The sequence below is a fragment of the Excalfactoria chinensis genome, chromosome 14 (genome assembly GCF_039878825.1).
Source record: "Excalfactoria chinensis isolate bCotChi1 chromosome 14, bCotChi1.hap2, whole genome shotgun sequence".
NCBI classification, from domain to species: Eukaryota; Metazoa; Chordata; class Aves; order Galliformes; family Phasianidae; genus Excalfactoria; species Excalfactoria chinensis.
Genome location: NC_092838.1, coordinates 1,019,503 through 1,045,219, shown reverse-complemented (window position 1 = coordinate 1,045,219; position 25,717 = coordinate 1,019,503). Strand labels below are relative to the sequence as shown.

General features: G+C 49.0%; 1 protein-coding gene across 4 annotated transcripts; it reads left to right on the top strand.

Annotated features, from left to right (window-relative positions):
- On the top strand, positions 1-24,066 carry PIGQ (phosphatidylinositol glycan anchor biosynthesis class Q). 4 transcript variants are annotated; one of them, XM_072349516.1, is made up of 11 exons: positions 1-75; positions 2,743-3,434; positions 6,999-7,130; positions 7,941-8,061; positions 12,218-12,344; positions 13,293-13,446; positions 13,941-14,052; positions 15,086-15,166; positions 16,129-16,243; positions 20,245-20,306; positions 22,185-24,066. In XM_072349516.1, the coding sequence occupies exons 1-11, from the start codon at positions 1-3 to the stop codon at positions 22,335-22,337; spliced, it is 1,824 nt and encodes a 607-aa protein (XP_072205617.1). In that variant the 3' UTR covers positions 22,338-24,066. The 4 variants fall into 4 exon arrangements, with proteins under 4 accessions (XP_072205617.1, XP_072205620.1, XP_072205619.1 ...); XM_072349519.1 differs by lacking the exon at positions 1-75 and adding an exon at positions 165-404; XM_072349518.1 differs by lacking the exon at positions 1-75 and adding an exon at positions 437-638.
- The last annotated feature ends 1,651 nt before the right edge of the window (positions 24,067-25,717 follow it).

Genomic DNA, 25,717 nt, shown 5'->3' with positions numbered 1-25,717 from the left:
ATGTCCAACGCAGAGCACAGCCAGAGGGGTAAGAGCCGAGTTCGAGATCCCCTCCAGGAGAACATTAAAAGAAAGGTAACGAATTCCATGCCGCATTCCTGACCTCTACAGGGAAGCAGCAACTACTGCACGGAGCGCGTTTCCTACGTGCGCATCCCATTGCTCACACAGCCTCGGGGCTGCGCGCTATAGGAGCCGCTTCGCAATCAGCAGAGAGCGGGCAGGGTGCGCTGAAGGGTCTTTTCCTGTCCTGCTCTATCTCGTGGCAGGACAAGCTGCCCCACAGCTCCGAGGCCGCTGCTGACAGCTCAGGGCGCTCAGCCGGGCTGCGTCCTGCGCTCTGTGCTGCGCTCTGTGCCCTACAGCTGCCAAAGGCGTTTATCCCTCGTTGTAAGCACATCCCGGTGGGTGCCCCTTCCCATCGTGCTCGGTCACCACGAGGGTAAGCCAGGGACAGAGCGCGGGGGGAGGCCGCCAGGCACCACGAGGCACCGGAGCCGAGCACCGCGTCCACACGCGATAGCAGGACCGAGCGCTGGCGCCGCTTATCTCGCAGGCTCAGCAGCAGCTGCGGGTTACACCGCGCGGCTCCCGGCCCCGTGAGGACGCGTCGGGTGGGAGGAGGGCAGCGCTGTGGGGTGAGGGCCTGAAAACCCAGCGGGGAGAGGGGCGGAACGAGCGGCGGAACGCGGGGCGCGGGGCTGCGGGGCCGGCCGGGCTGAGCGCTGAGCGCTGTGCGCAGGAGGCGTCTCCGAGCAGCCGGAAGCGGGCGGTGCGGAGCGGTAGGCGGCGTTGGGCCGGAGCGGGGCTGGGGGGCGCCGGTCGGGGGGCTGCGCTGCGGGCGGGGTGCGGGCAGCTGCCGTCGTAACGGCAGCGGAAAGAGCTCGGGGCTCCCAGGCGGGGATTTACCGTGGGCTCCTTCCCACCGCTGCCTCCTTGCACGCCCGTACCCGCAGCTGTGCCCCCCGCAGTCCTGCACCCGGCGTGCGTAGAATGGCTTCGGTGGGAAGCCCCCCCCAGCTCAGCTGTCCAGGGCCCAGCCGTGGCCATGGGCACCGAAATCATCCCTCTTAGTTTAAAGCCATCCCCCTCCCCCCGTCCTGTCGCCGTCTGCTGGTGATGTGAGCGCTGTGAGAGCAGGAGATGCTCAGGTTTTGGCTGCGGGTGTCTTGGTGCGAGGTGGGAGCTGTGCACGGATGCTGGGTGTCCCTCGTCTGTTTCCTTCTATCTGGGAGCTTATGTGACTCTTAGTTGCTTTTGCAGACGTGAAGCAGCAGCTTCTCTTGAAAAGAAACAGACATGTGACATGGGGACAGGTTTTATTTGAGACTTCTTTGGGACCAGCCTGTTTTTCACTGTTTCCCTGTGCATTACAGGCATCATTTTAATAGTGTCTGTCCTTGGTTGTCTTTGTGATCTTCCAAAAAAAACACAAACCAACAACAAAAAATCCATCAAGCAACCGAGCCCCAAACAACCAAACCAAACCTCCCTCCTTTTGGCTGGGCCAATAGAAGGAATGGATAGGCAAAATGTCCTGCTTTTCCATCTGTTTGGGTCTATCAGTCGTTGGGGTTTGGTGTTGCTGTTGCTCACTTGGACTGCAGGTCCCTCGTCCTTTCTGTGCCTGCTGTGCTGCACCTTTCTGGTCTCAGGATGTCACACCTTCTAGTTTTCTACCCTTCTTTTGATCCATTTTCCCTTCCCAAACTGCTGGAGGTTTGAAGCCCTTTGGACAAAATACAGGTTATTTGAGGTTCTCCCACGATGCTCGCAGGCTCCACATCTGTGCAGTTATCCTTGGTCATGGAGATGTCATTCCCACTGTGGGCTCCCAAAGCTGCTCTCCCCACAGGCTGGAGCCCCCAGTGTCTGCAGGCGCTGTGCTCAGCAGCAGAACCCCCTGAGCACCCTGATGGAAGGGATGCACTGGGGTGAACTTCACTGTGCTCCTCCATGGGCCTTATTTGCAGGACTGTGGGCTTGGGAGCAGCTTAACCACTTGCCTTTGCTGCTGCATCACTGCCTGCTCCATTCCACTGCAAACTACCCAGTGCTGAGATTGACTCCATCAGTTGTGCAGTGTTAAAAAGGGAAGAAAGAAACCAAACCACGGGGACCCGCACGTTGTGCATCCTCTGTGCATGTTATAAATACACTGCGTTCCTCTTTCCGACTGACTGGGTCCCTCGCAGAGCAGCCAGCCCGAGGGGCTGTGGAGTTTTCACATCTCTAACAAAGCACTGAAGGACAGAAAAGGACAACGGGTGCCAGATGCCGATTGTTCTGTGCGAGCGCTTTCCTTACAGCAATTAGATTTCGGTTAGAAACCTGCACCTTATTGAAAGGGACATTGTCAGCAGCCCTGAAGCTCCTTTTAATAAAAGTCTTAATGAAGCCATTGAGATATTTTCTTAGTGACACCAAGAAAAGTACTTCAGATACGGAGCACTGGTCAAGCAGAGATGCCTCTCCTGCTTTGGGATCTTGTATCTGATATATTGAAGCTACTTGGTAAACTTGAAGCAGTCAGTTGTTGCAGCCTGCTTGCAGCAAACAGTCTTGTCTTTGTTTCTAGGTGAGAGGAGGGGATGAGCGATGTGGTTGTGGCTGCTGGGTGTGTTTGTTACTGAGCTCAGCTCCGGGTGACAGAAGAGACCTCCTTGCTGCTGACTTTGGCCAGCTCACGTTTTCCTTGCATTTAATCACCATCCCAGGTTTTGTTTCTGTGTCTGCTGGCAGGTGTCCCGTCCTCCAAGGATTGCTGGCATGGTCCTGAAGGTCTTCTTTCCTTCGTGCTGCTCCTCGGCAGAAAGCGGCATTTTGATCGGCCGCTGGATCCCAGAGCAGAGCTCTGCTGTTATCCTCGCCGTGGTCCATTTCCCCTTCATTCCTGTTCAGGTGAAGCAGTATCTCAGGGAAGTCCAGCAGGTGACTGAGGTCAGCATTTCTGTGCTCGGCTCGTGGAACAACAGCAAACAGGAGAAAGAAGAGAGTCTGAGTGAGTTCTTGGAGGACCTTGGGACGATATTCTCTCATGAGCCGTGGATTCAGATAAGCAAAGAGGGAGACAGCAAATTCTGGAACTGCTCTACCCTTCAGAAACAGCCCGACAACCACAGAGAAGAAGAAATCATCTTAGTGTATTATGACCAGCGTAAAGTCATGCTGTCCCATCTGCACCCCCCTTTGGACACGGCTGACCTCGGGGCAGAGGATGCCTCCAAGCTCGCTGCCATCTTTAACACAGTTGCAAGCAGCAAGGTGCTCTTCATGACAGACAGATATGACGACGGGCCCATTAAGATGACCCACTGGCAGTCGGATGGAGTTGAAGCAAGTATCATTGTGGAGCTGATGAAGCAGGCCTCGGTGCCTGCCTGCATGCTGCTGACGTTCCTGCTTTCACTTGTCTCTGGGGTCTGCAACAGCAGGTGAGTGCTGCAGCATTGGCCTGCTTGCATTTGGTGGGGAGATGTGATTTGTGCATCATGAGGTTCCTGCTAAAACTCTTTTGTTTCTATCAGTACCAGTCACGTTGCATCTCCTGGTACTGCTTCCAGTCTCACGTCCCTTGGAGACGGCCAAGAGGCTGATACTTTTCTGATCTCTGAGATCACCAGTGTGCAAAAGGATGGGCTCCTGGTGACAGGTGATGCCAGCTGCAGCACAGCTCCTCTCATGCCCTCTAACCATGGCAGGCTGTGGGTCAGTCTGATGGTTGTTGGGTTCTGTGGGCAACAGCAGGCTGAGAATCTCCTGGATTAACCTGCTGTTGGAAACAGGCTGCTGCACAGCTGCTCTGAAAGCATAGGGAGCATTGCTGAAAGCACAAGGCAGGAACCCTTGGACACCTGGAGGTGTGAGGAGGTTGGTTTCCTGGGGTGGCACTGAGCTGTTGCCCACATGCAGCAGGGGTAGTTGAGCTTGCTTTAGTTTCATAATGGCTGGAATGGTTTCCCAGCTATTATGTGGCTGCCAGACTGATATGAGGGTTTTCTTAATGGTTTGATAGCTGAGACTCTTCAGTCCCTGTTTGCTGTGGAAGCCTCACTGGGTGAATATATCATGTAAGAGTATGTCTGAACCCATCACCTCTTGGACCTCACAGCAGGTTGCGGGCAGTGCTGGTCTGCGTGCAGCCTTGGTGAGATCCCAGTGTGACAACAGTGAAATTGAGTAGGATGCTTGAAATGTCACGTGTGGCAAGTACGTGCTCTGAGGAGGAATTCTGAGCAGATTTGAAGGGCAGGAGCTTCTGCATCCAGTGCATCCAATGCTGAATAACACGGCTGGTCAGTTAGCAGCCAGCCCTGGTGGGTGCCAGCATACCAGAGCGGGTGCTGGAGATCAGCTTCCAAGCTGCAAGGGGACACTTTGATTGATCAGATTTGGATAACAGCTACTGCTGTAGTCATGGTTAAATCTTCTCAAGTGCAGCCTGAGGGTACAAGGAGCAGACTCTTTTCACAGGTTTCTAATTGTATGATGCTGTCATGAAAAATTACAGCTCAGCTCTTCGTATGCAGAGATTTGCTGAGCAGTTGGGTTGTGTGCATTGGGACATGAAGGGAAAACTGTCGTTTTTTGGACTACTCTGCTGGGGGAGATTTAGGGTCAGAATGAAACCTGTTGTAATCAGGAGCCACCGGTGCCTGCTGGGGTGGCTGTGTAGACATGGACCGTGCACTTGGCTGTAAGTGGAAGTGATGGCAGAGCTTTGTGATTGGATAGAAGATTGAAGTCGGCTCTGAAGGTCCTTTGTTTTTTGGCTGTGCATGGGCTGTGTTCAACACCTAACGAGCAGGGTCGCTGTTCGCCTGGGGAAGGGGAAGGTCCTTGGCGATGGGTTCTCAGCTCTGACGTCTCCTTCTTCCCTTTGCTCTGACACCTTCTCTGCCTGCAGTTACTGCAGTACTTCTTTCATCCCCAGATCTCTGTGATCCTAAGGGACAGTTGGATCTGAAGAGCAGAAGTTCAGTCACATCCGCTCAGGCTGCAGAGGCCTGGGGCTGCTGTATGGAGCCCTGTGATGTATGTTTGTGCTGGGGAAATGGGGAGGTATCGTTAGAAAACAGAGAAAGTGAGCGCTGACATCAATCTGACCTCACCAAATGTGCTCTGATCTCAAACGGAGGCATTTCTTTAGCACCACCTTGTGCTAAGCAGTGCCCATTGCAGCTCAGCGTTCAGAGCGTGCAGGATTTCCCCAGCTCAGGCAGGCCCTGCTGTGTGGAGCAGCAGGATGGTTTGTATTGGGGTAATAAACTCCATGCCGTGCTTTGTTTATTCTAAAAGCCCTCTTACCGTGCTCTTAATGACACCAGGACCTCTGTCTGATGCCTCACCCAGAAGGGAAGCTGCTTTGTTCCTGTGGTTTCTAGGACAAAGCAAAAAGAGAGCCAAGGGGGTCTGCTTCATGGGGCTGTCGGGTCTGTGTGAGATCTGGGCCCCAAAGTGCTTTCCATCTGATATGTGGAAAATCCACTCTCAGCCCTGGAAAGAAAAAAAATGTTGGAAACTGAAGCTTTACTCCTGCAGGCTACGTTAATTTATTTCCTTCTGTTTGGAAGCACCCCAAAGGTCCCCTCCTGTTTAAATAAGGCGAATATACATCATTCGTATTTGGTGTATTTGATTGGTTTTCCACTGCACTTGTAGAAGTCATTGCAAATACTGTGTGACAAACAGGTGGGAGCATCTACGGTGATGCAGAGTTGCTGTGCACAGGGAAGGAGACCACGCAAGAAATATTTTTGGCTTTCTTTCTCATTTCTGTTGCAGGTGGGAGTTTCCACAGCACATCTTGCAACTATTATATCAAGCTTTATGCAGCATGTTTGTGTTTTTATTTAAATGAATGTGTGCATACTGCCAAAGAAAGGGTGTGAGTGGAACAATTCTCTGCTCTAACAGAGGTTTTCCAGGCCAGGACTTGGAGCCACTGGGCTAATAGGGAAGGGAAGGGAAGGGAAGGGAAGGGAAGGGAAGGGAAGGGAAGGGAAGGGAAGGGAAGGGAAGGGAAGGGAAGGGCCTTCAGTGAGTCTGCAGAGGTCTCTGAGGTGGACAGCACATGTGCCCATGCTGCATGTGGAGCTCTTTTCTCCATCACTTTAGATGCAGTGTCCTGGTAAGTCAGCTGAACCACAGTGCATTCATTTGTCTCTAAGGTGGGAGGCTGAGATGGAGAGCTGAGTAACTCTCAAGTTATAAAGAGTGATTCACAGCATGCTATGTGTGTTTCGGAGTCAATATGTCTGAAAGTTGAACGGGGAGGGGGAAAGGACTTCAGTACTCTGTTAAAGTGAGGAACCTCACATCAAGTCTGGTCAAAAGGGCTTGAGAAGGTGGTGGGAGGAAGCCATGCAGCAGGCTGAGTTCATCCCACAGGGGCCAGGGGAGGCATGGAGGTCTCCAGGCCTTGCTCACTAATGGTCCCAACAGCTGTACGATTTCAGAAGGGAAGCAGAACCCCAGGAATTTGGAAGGAATGTAAACTGAAGGAACGTGCCAGTGCAGTAAAAGTGAGTGGCTGAATGAGGTAACTGAAAGTGGAGCTCCGTTTCTAGGCCTTTAGTGAGTGAAATGACCGTTGTGGACAGGAAAGAAGTGATCCCAGCTATGTCACCATCAGAGTTTGTTCCCTACAGCAGCCGTGGTGTTTTGTGTCACTGTGCTGCTGCTGGGCTCTCTTTGACAAACCTGTATCCCACGGGTCATTCTGGACTATGCAAACCACAATTGTTCCTTCGTTTTTGCATTGTGTGGCAACAAAGAGAACTGAGCATCGTTTAGTTCGTTTAGCACGTCTCAATCAGAGGAAAAACAGCACGTGAGCGTTCCCTCCCCTCTGAGCCTGAAGTGGATGTTGATGCTGAGTATGTCAGTGCTGTTTCTGGTTACATAATCTTCACTTTACACTGCACGTTTTGCACGGAATTTGTACAAATCGGATGCAGGTAGAAGCCAAAGGGGATGTTCCCGTTGTGTTTCTGCAGGGTGCTGAAGTTTTGGCCTTTGTCTTTCCTGTGGAGCAAACTCTCAACCTGTGAGCAGCTGAGCCATCGCCTGCAGCACCTCCAGGTCATCAGCAGCAGCAAGAAGGCTCAAAACCAGACCCAGCTAATGAGGTATGGAATGCACACAATGACACATATGGCCCTGCCTCCTTTGGAGAACCCAAGCCATGGATCCTGTGCCTGCCTCAGGTCTCTGAGACTGGCCTGGCTGACCGAACAGCACTGCAGGGTCCTTGCTGTGCCATGTCATGCTACCTTGCTTGTTACAATCCCTGGTACTTTGCAGGTATCTTCTCTGTGCACTCTTTTACCCTGCTTATGTCTTTTGCCATGTGTATGATTTTTTCCCTACCCTGGGAAGGACAGCTGGGATCTTGCCCACAGAAAGCCTGTACTGCACCCTTGTGGATAATGCTTTGCTATCAGTACTTCCAAAGCTCACTGCTTGCACACGTGCTGCCAAGGTTAACCAAAAGCTACCACTGGTGTTCAGCAGCACCCTCCAAAAGAGCAGAAAGGTTTAACTGCTGCCCTCTTCTGCCTGTAACTGGAAATCAGTTTTTGGAAAGCCATCTGATCTCTCTGGGAATCCTCCAAGTGCTGGTGCCCTTGGGGTTCTTGAATTCCCACTGAGTACACATATACGCCTTGTCCAGCGTTCCTCTTTGTAGCTTCAGCCTGGCTATCCACTTCATTTACTAAGAGAGGCTTCATGGTGTGGCAGTTTACAGTGGCTGGTGTTCAGCCACAGGAGTGGCATCAGGTCAGCAAAAGTCAAAAGATATCTGTGCCATGTTTCTTTCCTTAGTTATCCTAGTGTCCCTGCGACAAGAAAGACACTATGTAAGTGAAGCCAACAGCTGCCATTAGGTGCTGTCCTTCCTTATGCTCTAATGTTGTTCCTTTTTATCCTGCCTGCAGGAAAGCCAACATCTTTGTCTCTTTGCTGATTGATGTGGCTCTGGGGATACTGCTGATGTCCTGGCTGTACAGAAAGAACCAGATCGGTCGCCTTGCTGACACTCTCATCCCCGTGGCTGATGTAAGTATGGCTGGAGCCATTCCTCTCTCATCTTCTCTGGGTCCTGACCAGCTCTTGATGCCTGGGGTGGTTGTAAGGAGGTACTGCCTTACACAGAAGGGTTTCAGAGGGTCTGGTCTGAAGTCATGCAAATCGGGTCTCCTCAAGAGCGGTGAAATCTTCAAATCAAGCCTGCTGGGGCTGCTCAAAAGGAACACAGCTCTGCTTTGAATGTGCAGTGAATAGTAATTAGGTGCTTACTGGAGGGCTGTTCTACTTCCCAAAGTAACAATTATGGCTTGGGCAGAGCTCTGCAGCTGCAAGTTGGAGTGGTTATCAAGTTCACAGAAGCATCCTCAAGCTGTTGCTTTATGGGGCATTTGGTGAAAGCCAGCTGTAACCTGCGCTGAGTCTGTTAATCTGCTGAAAAGTCAAACTTGGTAAACGTGCAGCTGTGCCTGTGAAGAGGAAATCCATGGGGAAGTCCAGAGGCATTAGCTAGACAGGATGCAAACACCTGAAATCTGAGGAATTCTGGTGTGTAGATGGTAAACCAGAAAAACTTGCTGTGTCCCGTGCTCTTCTCAGACATAACTCTTCTTGCCCACTGAGATCCCTCAGCATCAGCATAAATTCACCAAGAAGAAGCGTGACTCACACTATCCTGCTTTTCTGGTGGCTTGCTTTAAGTGCATCCCTCCAATATATCTGTTTAGTGGCAGTTAAGGAACAGATAATGCACTTCAGAGGCTGGAGGCCAGACTATTAATCTAAAGTTAGCTCAGATTTTAGATCTTGTGTGCCTTGGGAATACACGTGTAGCCAGGGTCAAGCGCTGGGATTGATGCAGACTCTATTCAGCAGCAGTGATGGGGTTAGAAGGACATTTCTTCAGCAACACAACTGCTCCTGAACTACCTGAGCTGTAAGCTAAAGACCTTCTTTACACCTCATTCCTAAATCTTTGCCCTTACAGATATTTCAGCTGAGGAAGTTCTCTAAAACTCTCCCTGTGGGATCACTGGAAGCGTCCAGCTTTCAAAAATCTGATTTCCCATCAAGTGTGCAAGGAAGTGGCTCTTGGCAGCATTCCTGTTTGCACAGGTGGCTCCAGGAGGGGTTCCATCTGCCCAGTGTCTTTGGCAGATGGGCACACTCTGTGCTCAAGGTGTATCTGATCCCAGCACCTGGCCTGGGCAGGCTTGTGTGTGAGAGTTACTCACTCATTCCTCTTTTGGAAGTTGAGCTCATCTGTCACTCCGCATGTATATCGTAATGTCACTTAAATCATCAAGCCTTCTGCATGCGTAGGCCTCGTTACCTCAATATCACTAAGAGCTGTTGACTTACCTGCCTGGAAGCGTTTGCTCCCTCTTGTATGGGCAGCCTGGCAGTCAGCTTGTGCCCTTCTTTGCTCCATCACCAAGCTTATCATTTCTGCTCACTTAACTCCTCTTACTTTCCAGCCTTGCTTTCTCTTTCCAAACGTATTAGATTGTGGACATAAAATCATTTGGAGTCCTTTTACTGCCTTTGGTGAGCATTGATTTATGTGCATTATGTGCAGGCCTTTAAAAATGCAGTTCTGAGCGATCCCAAAATATACCAATGACTTCAGCATGTGGTATGCAAGCCAGCACCACTTCTTTTCCAGTATGACAGCAAAATCTCCCCTTAGCCATCCAACAGTAGGTTCCCATTTTGCTGCTGAGTGTCCATCTGGTACACATTATTCCCATCACTTGAGCTTTCTCAAGTGCTTTTGTGTTGCCAAGTTCAGCAATGCTAACTTTCCCATCTGCAGAACGAGCTACTTTTCCTTTTTCCTCCCCCGATGCCCTTTGCTGTTCTGCTTTTGGTGAGCCCCAGATGTGGTGATGGTGTTGACCTTCTTGTATCTCTCTCTCTATATATTAGTAAACAGAACGTGGGATAGATAGATGTACATTAAGAAGCTTATCATAATGTGGTACAACTTTTTATAACCTTCTGGATTTGATTGTTTTTAATCTTGACAAAATACAATGTAAAACCTTATTGGTTTCATTGATACTAATACTGATAAACCTTCAGATGTCTGCGGGTTGGCAGCAGTGCACTTTTTTTCTCCTAGTCACCATTTCACTGGGAAGAAATAGGTGACTTTGACTCTCAACAGGCGCACAAGCCCAGCCTGCTGACGTGAGGACCCAGCCATGTTCCTTAGCCATCATTTGTCAACCCCTGATACAATGGTTCCCAAATCAGCACTTTGCTGGCAATTGACTGCAGCTCCCACTTTTCACAGCTTGATGAGCTGTGCTGTGCTGACTGTAATAACAAGTTGCTTTTGTTGGTAACTGAAGCAGATGTGATTCAGACACCTGGGGAGTAACCAGGGAGTAGCTGCATGCAATAGAAAGGGCTGATTTTGGAGCAGACTTTCAAAACCAAGCATGGAAAATGCGAATCCTCTTCTCTCTGTGGGTGCCCTCACAACTCCTCCTTCCTCTCGCTCCCACCAGGCTTCCCAACTGCAGTCCCTGTTCTTTGCCTTCCACAAAAATACTCAATTCAAAGCGCTCCATTTTTCTGGTTTAAATTGAAGAACTGCTTACAAACCCTCTTTTCTTTTTCTCCTCCTTTGCTTCTTGCATCCTGGCTGTTTTCTCTTTCCCCGAAGCTGTAATCTCCTTGAAACATGTAAATATTTATCTTAGATCTTGCCTCCAAAAGTACTGCTGGGGCTTAGAGATAATTGGATGTGAGTTCCTGTTCAGTTCTGTTCAGTAATTCATAAACAAAGCCAGCAGAGAGGATGCAGCCTGGAAAATACTCTTAGATGTTAATTGGTAAAATCACAGGTAGGTGCCCGGTGGGGAGCACCTCGGCTCAGCTTGCTCTGCCTTGCACTGGATGCTCCACTCAGGAAGTTCATGCTGCACTTCCCAGTGCCCACATTGCCCCTCTCCAGTGGTCTGTGTGTCTTTCTCCATCAATGTCGCATTGCTATCGGATGCTACAAGTGGAGACAGGCAAGAAAAGCATGGCTGTAAAAGAAATACTTCCACAGCCAGCTCATCTAAGCCATGTTAGCTGTAGTCTCTGCTTTGGTGATGTCCTTACCCTCCTTTATGAAACCATTTCCATGTAATTCACTGTTTCTCATTTATTAATACTGGCCATATTCAGAACACATGACTGCAACGAGAGGATTAGACTCCCAGTCACCTTTTCTTGTTCTGCTTGCTATTGATCAGTCCTAAAATATCTGGCTGCAAAACAGCTTGCAAGGTTATGCTTTAGGACTGTGTTTGGAGATGCTCTGCCCAGCTAAATAGCAGGAAGCTATTGGGCATGGGCACCTTCCCAGAGCTACGTGCCACTGTCAGAATTTAGTGGCACCTCTGGAACTGGAAACCTCCAGAAGCATTCAGTGCTGGAAAACAGCCTTGCTGCTGGAGGACTGCTCTCAAGCATTTAAATATTTCATTAAAATCCTCAAATGCTTTTTCTAAGTTACAAATCCAACACTTTAAATATTAAAGCCAGTCTATTTATAAAGTAGCTAACGGTGCTCTGCGTGGAGGTAAGATCTGTGGGTTCAAATCAGTTCTGACTTGCAGTGAGATGTTGAGACAGAGGGAAAAGGAATGAAGTAAATAGGCAGCCCTGCTAGTAAAGGGAATTTGGGGTAGATTGAAGGTAGAGCTCTGAATTTTACCGCTACACTAAAAGTAAAAGCAAACAAAACCCATTTTGCAGCAATCTGGTTAGTTTATAAAATGGAATTGGTCCTTGGAAAACATCTCCCCTGTGAATGGTGGGGAAGGTAGGCTGCAGCACATCAGCTTCAGGTCTCAGTTCTGCTGCATGTGCACAGTTTGCACTGCGGCTCACGTGGCCTTGGTTATATTTGGGATTTTCAGAGGTGGACTTTCATTCACAGTCTCTGTTGAGCAGCGTGCCAGGCCCCTTCTTCCAGGTGTGTCCCCATCTGCTTGCTGGACATTACTGTTCTCAGCTGCTTCAGTTCACAGCCTGGTAAATGAACTTCACCTCATATTTTCCCCCCCTGCTTTGAAGGGTGTGGTGAGAATTCTGGGTGAGGGGTGTCAGGCTCCGTACACTGGACCTGTTTGATGTGATGGACCTCTTTCATCTCAGGTTGTTTCCGTGCTTGTCTCTGTGTTTGCAGCATGTAGCTGAAGAGCTGCAGGACCTGCTCCAGTGGCTGATGGGAGCCCCAGCTGGACTGAAAATGAACCGAGCTTTGGATCAGGTGCTGGGTCGGTTCTTCCTTTACCACATCCATCTTTGGATTAGTAAGTGCAATTGTTTAACATTTCAGCCTCCCTTTTCATCTCTTCCCTCCTAAGTGCTTAATGTTTGCCTAGAGGTGAATAATGAATCAAAATGCACTCCTGCAAGTACAAACTTGTCTGTGAGTCTTCCTGCTGTGGGAACTCAAGCCAGGGTTGGATTCCCACACAAGGAAGTCATGCATATGAAACAAAGTGCTTGTCCTGATGTTTTGCAAGAAGTGCAAGTCACAGCGGACCTCACCTACTTGGTGCCATTAGCAGTGAGTGTCCAAGGGAAGGTTTTAGGTCTTGTGCCAGCTCTGCCCTCTGAGTGGCATTTGATAGCAAGGAGGAGCGTGCTCTCTGGATGCAAACGCAAACCCTGCCCTACCACTGCCTTAGTGCAGTTTTTAGAGCTGTTCTGTATGTATTCCTTCCTTGAAGTAACACACCCCAGTTATCCTTGATAAATGTCTTGATGAAGGAAAATAGCTACGATGGGGACAGACTCCTTAGATATTATATGTACTTTGCTCCACATCGGTGATGAAAGGGCACTGTACGTCTCCAGACTTTTCTTTTGCACAGTTAATTTGTCATGGCTTCTGTGGGAATAGGAAGAAAAGGGAGATGGCTTCAGTAAAGCTTGATATGTGTGGTTAAAAGTGTAATTGAGAACTGAATGCAGATCTAAAGAGGTAAATCCTGTATGGAGTGAGGTCAGTGCTCTGTTGAAGCTGAGCGTGTCCTCCCTGTCCTCACATAGCTGCTACACTTGGACGTAATCCTAGGGGGAAAGAGCTTTTGCTGGCCCTCCTAAGCAGAAGATGGCCATGCAAAGGAATTTTCCTGTGGTTTGGTGCAATGTTTGAACAGAGGGGAGAGATGAGACAGAGAGAAAATGAGTCTTCTGAGAGTGTGAGCAGGGAAGGTGTCTCGGTGAAATCCTGACCCTGCAGTGTTCACTAGGCTACATCCACCTGATGTCCCCATTCATCGAGATGATCCTCTGGTATGTTGGTCTGTCAGCTTGTCTGGGTCTGACCGTGGCTCTCTGCATCCTCTCTGACATTATTGCCCTTCTGACCTTCCACATCTACTGCTTCTATGTCTATGGAGCGAGGTGAGTTAATCTCTCTCGGTTGTATCTTGGGTGTGTTTGGAAAGAAAGTCTGATGAACGTTCAGTTTTTGCTTTCTGCTTTACTTTGTGGAGCGCTGCACCCAACGGCTGTTGATGTCTGATGGAGTCAAAGCTTCTTGCTTTGACTCCAAGATGGAGTCAGCAATACAAGTCAGCTACAAGATGGACCCTCAATATACAGAATGCAAACAGCAGGTACTGGGGATACATAGAATCATAGAATCACAAGGTTGGAAAGGACCTACAAGATCATCTAGTCCAACTGCCCTCCCTTTACCATACCAACAGCAAACCACTAACCCATATCTCCTAGCTCCTTATCCAGATGCCTCTTGAACACTGCCAGGGATGGCGACTCCACCACCTCCCTGGGCAGCCATTCCAGTGCCTGACCACCCTTTGAGAGAAAAAGTTCTTTCTTATGTCCAGTCTAAACCTCATCTGATACGACTTGTGGCCATTCTCTTTGCTCAGGCTCTACTGCTTGAAGATCTATGGCCTGTCGTCTCTCTGGCGCTTGTTCCGTGGGAAGAAGTGGAACGTCCTTCGGCAGCGGGTGGATTCCTGCTCCTATGACTTGGACCAGGTAGTGCTGCAGCACCAGGGCTTGCTGCAGGCAGGCAGCGTGATCATGGCTGCTTTGGTTACTGAGGCTGGGGGTTGGACTTGGTGATCCTTGGGGGTCCCTCCCAACCTGGGGCATCCTATGGCTGTGTGAGCCCTGGGTTCTGCAGCACTCCGTGCTTCTCTGTGTGCCCGGAGCAGTGCTGGCAGACACTGGGTGCCCACCGTGCTCTGTGGGTGCTGCAGATGCTCTCAGCACAGAGTAGGCATGGGGGAGGGAGGCAGTGCCCAGCAGTGTTGCCATAGGAACAGGCTTGCCAGTGCTGCTATGAAAAAGGCCCCCCTTCATTCACATTAAGCTGGAGCCTGGCAGCCCACACGTTCTCACTCCAACAGCAGATGCAGGTTTATTTTTTGTCAGATGCTGTAACCTCTTATGAAATCCTGCAACAGCACAGGAAGGCTGGGCAGAGCCCGGCTGCACCCACACCTCCTGTTGCAAACATCATTGAAATAGCAGAGTGATGTTCGGCGACCTCCAGGTGCCTCTCTGTGTTCAGCAGATGAGCTCTGGCTTCTCACACCACCACAGCAAAGGGGTTTCTCTTTATCCTGGTGATGGAGAAGTCAGAACGTCTGTCAGGATGATGATTTACGTCAGGCTCTGCCCTGTGTGCTCTGAGGAGGATCGGTTTGGCCCCCCAGGCTCCATCCTGCTGCTGATGGAAGTTGTGTTGTTGGTCTGGGTGGGATGAGACACTCAGAGCTGACCTTAAGAGTCTTCAGAAGACATTAAGGAACTGCACTGGAGTGACAGGGAGGGAGAAACAGCAGCTGTGAAGGGGATGGGTCAAGTTGTTGTCTATGTGACATTGGTTTCAGTTGAAATGAGTTCAGCTTACGCCAACTGAGCCAACCTGACATTGAAATAACGTGCAGAATTATTCACATAGGGACTTTAAAAGAAAATGTTAAGAGCTGCAAACTCTCCGTTTCAGCATTTCCCATTATTTTGCTTTTGTTCTGCTGATGATTTTGTTTCTTTTCCCCCCCAGTTATTTATTGGCACGTTGCTATTTACCATCCTGCTGTTCCTCCTGCCTACAACCGCGCTGTACTATTTGGTGTTTACCCTGGTAAGGTTTAACCCTTGAAGATAGCTGTCTTCTAATATATAGAGATATAAAAGGGTGTCTTAGGCATTTACCGTCATCCACAAAGAAGACACAAGGTCTGTGTGAGTGTGCAGGGAGGGATGTCACACAGCCCATGCAGACAGAGTAAGTGGAATTCAGGGTACGCACACGTCTGTGTTTCTCCAAAGGGAATTCCCAGCAAATCCAGGTCAGCAGGACGTGCTGTTCCCCTCTCCTTCCCTCCGAAGTTATTTCAGTCTTTCCATCCCAAGTCTGGGGTGATGACCTCTCCAGTCTGATCCAGAACAGCTTCTTCAAGGAGTTAACCTGCTGTGTTAAATGCTCTCCTGCTGAGAGGGTTAGACTTCCTTCTTTTTCTTTTCTTCCTTCAATGTGACCAGTCCTGTCCATGACCTGCCTGGAGCAAAGTTTTCCACAGACAGTGGCCTTCATGTGATTTCAATATCTTTTATGAGCTCTCCCTTTTGAGATGAGCCTGACTGCAAAAATAAGTGCAGTCTGACAAAAGGAGCTTCAGTCAGCGCAGCGCTAAGCAGGAAGCTCATTTCTGACTGCTTTGCTCTTGCTTAAATGCTCTACGTGGGGTTTCTTCAGTCAGAAATAAAGCACTTGAGCTCACTGCTGGGAAGGGAAATGTGCATTCTCTGATGCAGAGTGATGGAGTTCATTGGAACTGGAAGCATGAAATCACCCTTTTTGACTATGCCTGTTGAGAGGGAAATTGCTCTTGTGTTCTTATGGCTCACAGAATCTACCAACATGAGGCTGCACTACAAGTAGACCCTTAAGGAACCTCATACATGCACTGGGTAACCAACACTTTTAGACTTTTTAAGGCTACCTCAGGAGAGTTCAGCTTATGTACAGTGTCAGAGTGCAGATCAACTCGTGAATATGCAGGGCTTGTATCTCCTGTCGCTCACTGAACTGTTTCTCTTTAGCTCCGTTTGCTGGTGGTGATTGTGCAAGGCCTGATCCACTTGCTGGTTGACCTGATTGACTCTCTGCCTCTTTATTCAATCATCCTTCGGTTCTGCAGATCCTACAGGCTGGCAGGTAAATCCTTCAGCACTTACATATGCAAAAGTTCAGGGATTTTGCATTATGCAGTTTGTTGTGATGCAGGAGATGGCTTCTGAATAGAAAATGCAGAGGGCTGGGAAGGGACCCAGAGCATAAGTCATGCAGTTGTCCATGCATTTACCTCGCTGCTGCAAGGAGCTGGGTGTCAGTGCAAAGACATTTGATGCTGAATCAGAATCAGGAGTGCCCTTCCGAAGCCTGTGATGAATAAAAGTGACACTCAAACAAACACCATTTAAATCGATTTATTTACTTGTTCTTCCAGTTGCAGCGTACCAGGTAAAACTGCTGCTAACACTGGATTTGGGGCTGTGAAACAAATTACAAAAATACTTGGAAAGTCTCCATAGACTGTGAATCATAAAGAAGTGAACCATTGGGGCTCCGGTTCTGTGCTGACTTGGTTAACAGGAGTCCTGCACTGAGATGTTTGGGGCACATTCAGAGCTCTGGCCAGGTTTCAGGTCATGATTCCGTTGCTGAGATTAATCTATCATCATTTTGGAGCTATTTGTTGTTGTTCCCTTTTTGACAGCAATGGGCCATGATTAGCATCAGAGCAAAGGATCGTTTAGGAACGGGCTTAACTGTCAGTAGATCTGGTTAATCCAGTTAAAATCCAGCTGGTCAAAATCATCATCTCCCATCCAATATAAGAACACGCAGGAGGAGTTTTAAAAACAAGAAATGTGCTCATCACCAAACCAGGGCTACTCAGCAAGAGCAAAGGAAGCCATCGGGAGCTGCTGCTGTCAGCTCTGTGTGTTGTGGTGGTGCCAGCTCTGATCTGGGAAGGTAGAGCTAAGCCGTGTTACCAAGTCTGTTGCTTTTCCATGTGTGCTTTCAGCGTGTTCCTGCAAATTTCCTGGCAGAAACTTCTTAACCCTTCAGGGCTGCCTTTGGAGAGCAGGAAATATTGCAGAAGGCAACTGATCCAGCAGGCAGCAAGTCGGAGGGCAGAGGGATCTCTTATTGCTCTTACTGGGATGTGTGGGGCTGTGAGCTCCCATCAGTCTTGGGTTACTTCTCAGTTTTGTTCTACCCTCTGTGGGGTAATAAGCCTCGGCCCAGGCTGAGGATTGTCTGCTCGGTTGCTCGTTGGTTGACTTTCGGGGCTGGCTGTTTGTTTGCTCCTCTTACACACTTTGAGAAGGCAAACACTGCAATACTCTGCTGCCTGCTCAGTGAAGAGGTATCTCTGAGCATTTCTGCAGCCTGTGTTCCTGCTCCAGAATAAAAACATATCGTTGGAGTGGTGACAGATGGAGCAGTTGAATCAGATTCAAAGGACTTCAGAGAGTACGCAGCGCTTCATGTCCCCGCTGCTAAGGTTCTGCTTCCCTTTTCAGACTCAGAACTCTTCTTGCGTGTGTTATGTATGGCATCTGATTATTTTGAGCACCATCACTACCAGTGTGAATGGATGGCTTTTCCTATCAGTGAGGGTTTAGCACGGTGTTTAAGTTCATCTCAGTTCAGTGCTGGCTTCTAAGTTCCTTGACTCAGCTTCTGAATTGGCAAGATGTTATATAGGTGAAGCCTGGACCTGAATAGCTGGGAGATCCATTTATGCAGCAGAAACGAAATCCGTATTTTGTTTCCTCTAATGATGGGAAATACTTTGGATTTTAACAAGTCGGTGCAAATCTATCCACCCTGATACGCTCTGTGCTCTGCCTGCCCAGTGTCAGCTGAAGGGATGCACCTTGGCTGGGGTGTATCACTGTGCTGGTGATACAGAGCATGAAGTAATGCACAGCAGTGAGGTCGGGGGTCTCAGCTGCCTCCCGCCCAAGCTACCAGTGTGCTGTCTGGTAGCAAATGGCTCAGTTCATTTTCTCCATCCTCCTCTCACCCACTTTGGGGCAAATTCTGCCATTCTCAGCACGGTTCTGTCATCATGGTGGTTCCCCCATAATTACTGGGACACAAACAAGCATAAGTGCACTGTCGTGTGGAACAAAGCAAATGGAATCACGTCCTGAGCTCTCTTGTGCTATTGGTGATGCCTGTGTACAAAAATGTGCCAAACCCTGAGCTCAGGAGTCGGCTGGCAGTGACAGAGGGCTGAGGGTTCTTTGCTGCTGGAGTGATTTGGAGTTGTCCCAACCTTCCTGCTTCATCTGGTAAGTGAACTGCTCGGATTTCTGAGCTCTGCGGTGCTCTATGGGTCACTCTAAAATAAATCTGCCTTTATTTTCTTATAAAGTTAAAAATTGAAGGCTTATAAACAATTAAGTGAGTTGATCCAGAGATTATCTGCTTGCATCTGTCAAAGAGCAGCGTGTGACTGACTTAGAGAAACAGCATTGGCTGATCTAATGGTCTGGTGTTAGCACATGGATCCAGATCAGCCACCTGCAAGGCCAGTGCCTCCTTGCTTGTATCTCTGATAAACTAAACTGCCTGCTTGGAAAGAAGATTGTGGGATGCCTCTGACACTTCCTGGTAGCCAGAACTCAACGAATCACTTTGAAGACTTTTTCACTTCCAGCACATCTGCTCATCAAGACCCAGCGTACACAGACTTCTTTCTGAAGCCACTGGAGGAGCCCCTGTTTCAATGCAACCCAGCAATAGACAGACAATCCCTTCCTGCCCTGTACAAAAAGGGCTGTATGGTTTGGGAAGAGCTCTCTACTAGACAGGAGTGTTCTCTCCCCTGAGGAAGAACGAACGTATAATAACCATTAATTCAAAGCTAAGGGAAAAGAGAAACTGTTTTGGCTTTAAAATGTGTGAGAACCATGGAGATACTGCAGTGACAGAGTCTGTAAAGATAAGGGGTTTATTACTGTTTGTACTCCTGAGTCTCTGTTTGATCTGTGACAGGTTGTTTCATTACTTTGGCCCCATCTTCTCACCTGTAGGAAGGGATAATAGGAAAGAAAAGAAGAAAAATGCCTCTCTGGCCTTAATTGTTACCATTCTTTGACACGTTGCATTAAATGTTCATGAGTGGGATGTCACCGTTGGAACCCAAAATCTTTCACGTTTATCTTTAAAGTGTTGGGATTGTATCAAGTCCAAGAGGGAATATGAAAGTGTCAGGTTTGATGGGGTTATTAGTGTGTTAAAAACATGAGCGCTGCGATTAATAGGCAGTGCTGGCTTTGAAATGTTCTGAATGCCTTGAGGCCGGCTGCTTTCCTCCCTCGGTCTGAAAGAGAGATTTGCACATGTGCTGCACCCCCACAAGCACAAATCAAAGGTGATTCATGCCTCTTGTTAACGTGAAGTTCCCGTTCTGATGGAAGTTTGGAACAGAGGAGGATTACTGCAGTCCCTGTCATCAGCAGCACTGGCTGATTTCTGGGCTTTGTGCTTTCTTCTGGACTGCGATTGCAGCCTGGGAGTCAGAGGGCTGATTTTAATGGAGCTCAGAGAAACATTCTTTGTCATTAGTCTCAAAGCTGTTCTAGGGAGAATCTGTGCTTCCTGCTGAAAATTGGGAAGGGTTCACAATCCCAGAAAGGTTGAAAGCTGTTTCTGGAGCACTCAGCCAACAGAGCTGATCAGCAAATCATAGACTCATAGAATGGCCCAGGTTGCAAAGGATCACAGTGCTCATCCAGTTCCAACCCCCTGTTATGTGCAGGGTCAGCAACCAGCAGCCCAGGCTGCCCAGAGCCACATCCAGCCTGGCCTTGAATGCCTGCAGGGATGGGGCATCCACAGCCTCCTTGGGCAACCTGTTCAGTGCGTCACCACCCTCTGCATGAAAAACTTCCTCCTAAGATCCAACCTCAACCTCCCCTGTCTCAGTTTCGAACCATTCCCCCTTGTCCTATCACTATCCACACTCATAAACAGCCATTCTCCTTCCTGTTTATATGGTCCCTTTAAGTATTGGAAGGCCACAATGAGGTTGCCACAACGAGGTCTCTCCAGTGCCTTCTCTTCTCCAAGCTAAACAAAATGGTGTGGGCCTTTCTCCAGCATAGATTAAAGTTTTGTGTTCTGTTTCTTTTCAGCTGGTGTGAAGTTCAGAGTCCTCGAGCAGCAGGATGGAAAACCTCTTCGACTCCTTATGCAGGTGAGCTGTGTGTGCCCTCAGTCACACTTCTGCTGTAAGGACCCCTCTGCTCTCACCCTCTGAGTTCTGCAGGAACTTCTGGTGGAGGGAGAACCAAAGTCTGTTGTTCTCCTTCCCCGGAAACCTCTATAGAATGGAAACTGTGGCCACGAGTGGTGAAGCGGAGGAGCTGAGCAATTTGGCAGCGGTGTGTTTGTGAGCTGAGGTGGATGGCTGCTCCACAGGAAAAATAGCAGGACTGAGATTGAGGGCAGAGGCAGTGAGTCATATGAATGTGATGAATTTTCCTTGGACCGCTGCAGCAAGATCCGTTTGCTATCTAGAATAGAGCATAAGTCATCGTATCAAAAGGTGGAAGAGCTTTAGGGGGTGTCTCTTTTGGCCTTCTGCTCAAATAATAATGAGCACAAGGCCCTTTTTTTTACCCCCTTTGTGCTGGTGGAGATGAAAAATGGGCTTCTGTCAGAAATTCTGCTGAATATGCAGCTTTCTGATTGGTCTTTTGAGAAGAAAATCTCAAAAGCCAATTTTTAAGTGACACGCTGGAACTCTCCTCTGTGCCACACGATGATGTTCCCTTCTAACAATACCACAGTGACTGCGTCCCCTCCCCATATGGTGGCCCTGTGATGCCATGCATGGTCAAAGTACGGTTACATGCATGTAACCATGGCTAATATGATTGAAGCCACAGGTGACCGTTCCCATCCAGTCTGCCCTTCGAGGCCCTGGTAATGGATGAGAAATCAATAGCGCTGGGTTTGAGCATTCACGTTCAGCTTGTGGTTCAGCCAAGTAGTTATTCCTGTGTTTAAGAGATGCCACGTCCAGGCGCAGGGTGGGGGTGATGCTCCCATTCCAAACGCTACTTGATTTTCTCCAGGACGTCTGAAACAGCTCAGTATTTTCATTAGTGTTTCAAAGCTTCGTTTCAGTCCACACCAAGTATTTCTGGCAGCGTGGCTCAGCTCAGTGAGGAGACACGACGTGTTTCATTCCGCTGTGTACCTTCTGCCAGCAACGTCATCCTGCAGAGCAGTTACTTTGAGAAGGGTTAAGCGAAAGAGGAAAGGAAAAGGGAACGGCTCTGTTATGAAACAAAGGATGCATATGGTATCAAAGTGTAGTATAACTCTAAGGGCCAGAAACTGCAAAAAAAAAGGAACTCATATTGCAGCTTCCCTAATAAACTGTTGCCTTTCTGTTGCTTGTTTGTTTCCACTTACAATAAGGGAGACAAAATACATTGCGCTGGGATTAAAATGATCTGCTGTTACTTCTGGGTAGAGGAATGTTACCACTTGGTATCATCTCTCTGCCCAGGGAAACATTGTGTGCATCCTTCCAGCCCACATAGCTAATAGCCAGAGGCGCCCTGTCCTCCTCCAGCGTGTGCTGGGTAGAGCTGAGGAAGCAGGCAGTAATCATTGCTCAAGTTTTGCTGTGCTGGGATGCTTTATTTATTTATCTTGTGTGCACATTTTGTTTTCTAACTGGGGACACAGGCATGGCTTCTTTCGTCTCCCTTCTTTCTCTCTTCCCTTCTTTCTCATCTGTTTTTCCTTACTGCCCACAGCCACAATGCAATTGGGTTGGTTATAATGTCCAGTAAATGCTGTGGTCCATCCCTGGCCATGAGGCTGTGTTTGAAATACGAGCTGCAGTAGTTTGAGTTGCCCATGTGTGAGCTCAGCTCTTGGGTTTCGGGTACAAACATTCATTTGGGTGGAATTCAGCTTGGGAGTTTGAAGCCTTCTGTCCCTGTATGATGTTCTAACAGAAGCCAGTGCTACTCACAGGATGCAGTTACTGCCTCATTTCCCTGTCCCTCCTGCTGCAGGGCATTTTCATTGCCACTGTCTCTCTTTCTTCTCGTAGATCAACCCTCTATCGTACAGCAGTGTGGTACAGACATACAGGCTGCCGACCTACAGCTGTTACCCTAAGGATTCCTGGTCATCCCTCTGCAAGAAGCTGTTCCTTGGAGAGCTGATCTACCCTTGGAAACACAAAGGAGAGAAGCAGAACTGACAAAAGAAAGCAAAGCGCAGGAGAGCCAGGACTGAAAGGCTTGGTTAGAAAAACACATTGACTCCTAATGCTTTTGGACCAAAGGTATCTCTGAGCCAGCAGCTGCTGGGTCCTTTTCATTACGTTTTGGTATCGTGGGAGGGGCTGAATTTTTCGAGACAAATATTTTTTAAATATTATTCTTCAACTTTCCATTTCCCCTCCAGTGTGTTCGAACTGGTTTGCTTTCCAGGCTGTTTCTTGTTATTGCAATGCTCGTCCTGCCCAAGATGTCTGCCTGCTGGCACCAGGGCCAATGAGTATTTTTGGAGCAAAAGGTTAAACCCATCAGTGCCTGGTGGGATCAGCATTTAGTGGAATCAAGGAAATACCTCCTGAGTGTTTGATGCTGTGTACATCTTTTTGTGTGAGCTCACAGAGCCGTATTAAAACCCCCCTTTGGGTGGTGCAGGATCACACTGTTGAGGTGCGTTCTACCCAAGGATGTTCTGAATCTTTTATGCTTCCACATTCGATCAAAACAGAGGGGATCAGCTTTTAGTCACACGCTGCAAGATGCATAGTGGGATTCTTGGGGTTTGTAGGATGTTCATTCTTTTCCTTTGGATTGGGCTTGGATTACATCCCCCCATTGCAGCACCAGAGCAGGTAGTGAGCATAGAAACAGTGATACTGGAGGCCCAGAAACAAAGACTGCTGTTTGATTGTGCCTGCATGAGAGACAAAAGGTCTCATCGATGTTTTTCAACAGCCAGTAGTGATCTGGGGGCAGCTGAGCCCTGATCTGACAGCAGAATTGGAAGTGCAGGGTGCACGACCCCAAACTGCCCAGGCTGATGGCAGCGAGCTGAGGCAGCTGAGAGCTCAGGGCCCTGCCAGGCCTCAGGGCTGCTTCCCCCAGCTGCAGTCTAAGGCAAAGGCAGCTTTGCAGAGCCCAGCTGCAGCATCTGCCAGAGGACTGCAGCAGCCTGGTGGCACGCAGCTCAAGCAGCTTGGGGAAGCATGTGCAGCACTGTGCAAAGCCAGTACAACCCATTGCTTCTCAGGACACAGAGGGAAGCCTCTTCATGTGCTGCTTCATCTTTCACACTTTCTGTTAGTCAAAGAGTTTTTAAAGTTATTTCAGATGAAGTATTAAAAACCAGTTCTTTCCCTGGACCTGTAGACACATTTGTCATAGGGGAATGTTTCTGCATTGAACTGTAGCTCTGCAGTGCAGCAGTGGCTGGCTTTCCTGCATCCTGTTTTGTCAGCACGTTCATTTTGATGTCTGCTCCCCTGCCCAACAAGCCACCTATTCCTGCCTTGGGGAGAGCACTTCTGTGCACAGGGGTGTGATGTGATGTCCTGCTGGGTACTTTGCTCCTGTGCAGACATTTACAGGCAGTCCTTGCCTAAAAGCACACACCCTCCAGGTCTGCTCGCTCCTCTTGCCCTGGCTGAAACGACGATGCAGTATCACTGCCCCCCACTGCTGCTCTGTGCTCCCCAGGCAGCTGCATTATCTGGCAGGTGAGAGGCATGCTGGGACTGCCCTCTTTTTCTTGTTCTCAGGGGGACCTCAGCTCTGTCCAAGGGAACTGAGGACAGATGAGGAAGGTGTGCATGCTGGCAGTCTGCACCTTCATTCACAGGATACGTTTCCTGTTCCAGCCCCATGCCTCATCCCTGTGCTTGGATACATTGCAGAAGAGCGGGGGTTATGGCTGCAGGGATGTTGGATGCTTTTAGATGTCCATGGCCAGGTCTGTTTTGTTTGCCTGTAGCTGCCCACAGCCTCTGACAGCACTGCCTCTTCAGCTGTAGTATGATGGGAGGAAAACAGGGCTCTGCAGGCAGGTGTTTGGTCTGGACTTTCCTTAGCAGGCAAACACAGGAGCAGCTTTCTTAAGGACAGCACTAGAGGAGGCAGCATGAACAGGTACTGCTACCTGTGATGATGTGGCACAAAGTCCCACTGCCACTGTCTGCTCCCTCGGGCTCTGGGTGGGACATTGCTGGCTGCAGAGACAGAGCTTAAGGAGAAGCACCTTCATTAAGGAACCTTAACGATCAGTGCTTGACAGCCCTGCACACTGTCTACTATTGTATTTTTTTTCAACATCAATGCCTGAGTATTTCTCTCCACTTCAGGTTTGAGTAAGGCTGGATTGGGATCCATTCAGTGGGTGAATGCCCTTAATAATGTATCTCCCTTCAGCATTAAGTCGGAGCAGTGGAAAGCCATCCTGACCTGGCGCACAGCAGAGCAGGTTTACACTTGAGCTCCTCTCATGTTTCCATGGGAGTAATTCAGTGACATTCCCCTGCTTCCTCCCGTGCCTGCACAGCTCAGTTCACAAACAGCTGAGGGAAACTTCAATTTTTGATACTGTGGAAATAACGTTCCTCATATGCTGGCTTTTCAAATTCTTCTGTAAGACAAAACAGCTCGTGATGGTTCTAATCCTGGCTGTCCTTTGGGATCGAGTGACCTGAAGGCCCCGAGGACAGCACCAAGCAGCAAATGTGACCTTCCTGTTGGGGACTTGCCAAACACGAGGCGTTCCAACACCAGGTCTGTTACTGAGGGCTGATACTGACGGCAGGGATGGTGAGATATTGGAGGGACAAAGATTGTGCACAATGCCCTGAGCCTGGATCTCCTGCATTGAGGGCCTTGAGCAGCCCAGCTGGGAATTAAGGGCTCTCAGTGTGTGCCGTTCTCCAGTGCCATGCAGGGCAGGTGCCTGAGCTGCCTTACTCTTCTGTACTCAGCGTCCTCCTCGTCCATGATGGTTCCTGAGCCTGTGAGTTTCTTCTGCTGGATATGTGCCACGTCTCTCCTCTTCCTTCCCAGTCACCGATGTGAAATAGCCTTCCCCCACCCTTCTCTGGTGCTGCACAGAGACATTACAACAACTTAGCAGACATCCTGCTCACAACGTTTGACCTTGTGTCATCCCTAATTACAAGGTGTGATCAGCATCGGCCTCCACAGCAATGCAAACTGGCCCAATGCTGGCATTTCCTTGGGGAAGAGACTGCTCTACTCATGGCACTAATTTACCCTCAGATTCACATCATCCATCTCAGTCCTCGGATGAGAAGCAGTAAAAGCTTTCAGGTCTTCTCTGACTCCCACCACACGCCTTCTAGCAGGCGACAAACGGGCTTTGCCAGACGTCATTCAAAGATGATCATCTTGCTCAGTTTTTTTGGTCTATTTTTTCTTTAATACAGCATTTTGTCTCTATTATTTATTGCAGCTGATGGTTCCCAGTGCTGGCACAACTCCTGCTCTGCCTCTTCACACAGGCGTGATTTTTGTGAAGGAAAATGTAACTCACTGTGTGTAAAATTCCACTGTAGATGGAAGTTCTGCCTTTGAGAAATACTTT

Bases quoted from the DNA above. Each gene is read 5' to 3' on its own strand.
- PIGQ (XM_072349516.1), top strand. From the start codon at position 1: ATGTCCAACGCAGAGCACAGCCAGAGGGGTAAGAGCCGAGTTCGAGAT. The intron at 3,435-6,998 runs GTGAGTGCTGCA...GTGTTTCTGCAG, and splicing joins TCTGGGGTCTGCAACAGCAG to GGTGCTGAAGTTTTGGCCTT. The intron at 13,447-13,940 runs GTGAGTTAATCT...CTCTTTGCTCAG, and splicing joins TTCTATGTCTATGGAGCGAG to GCTCTACTGCTTGAAGATCT.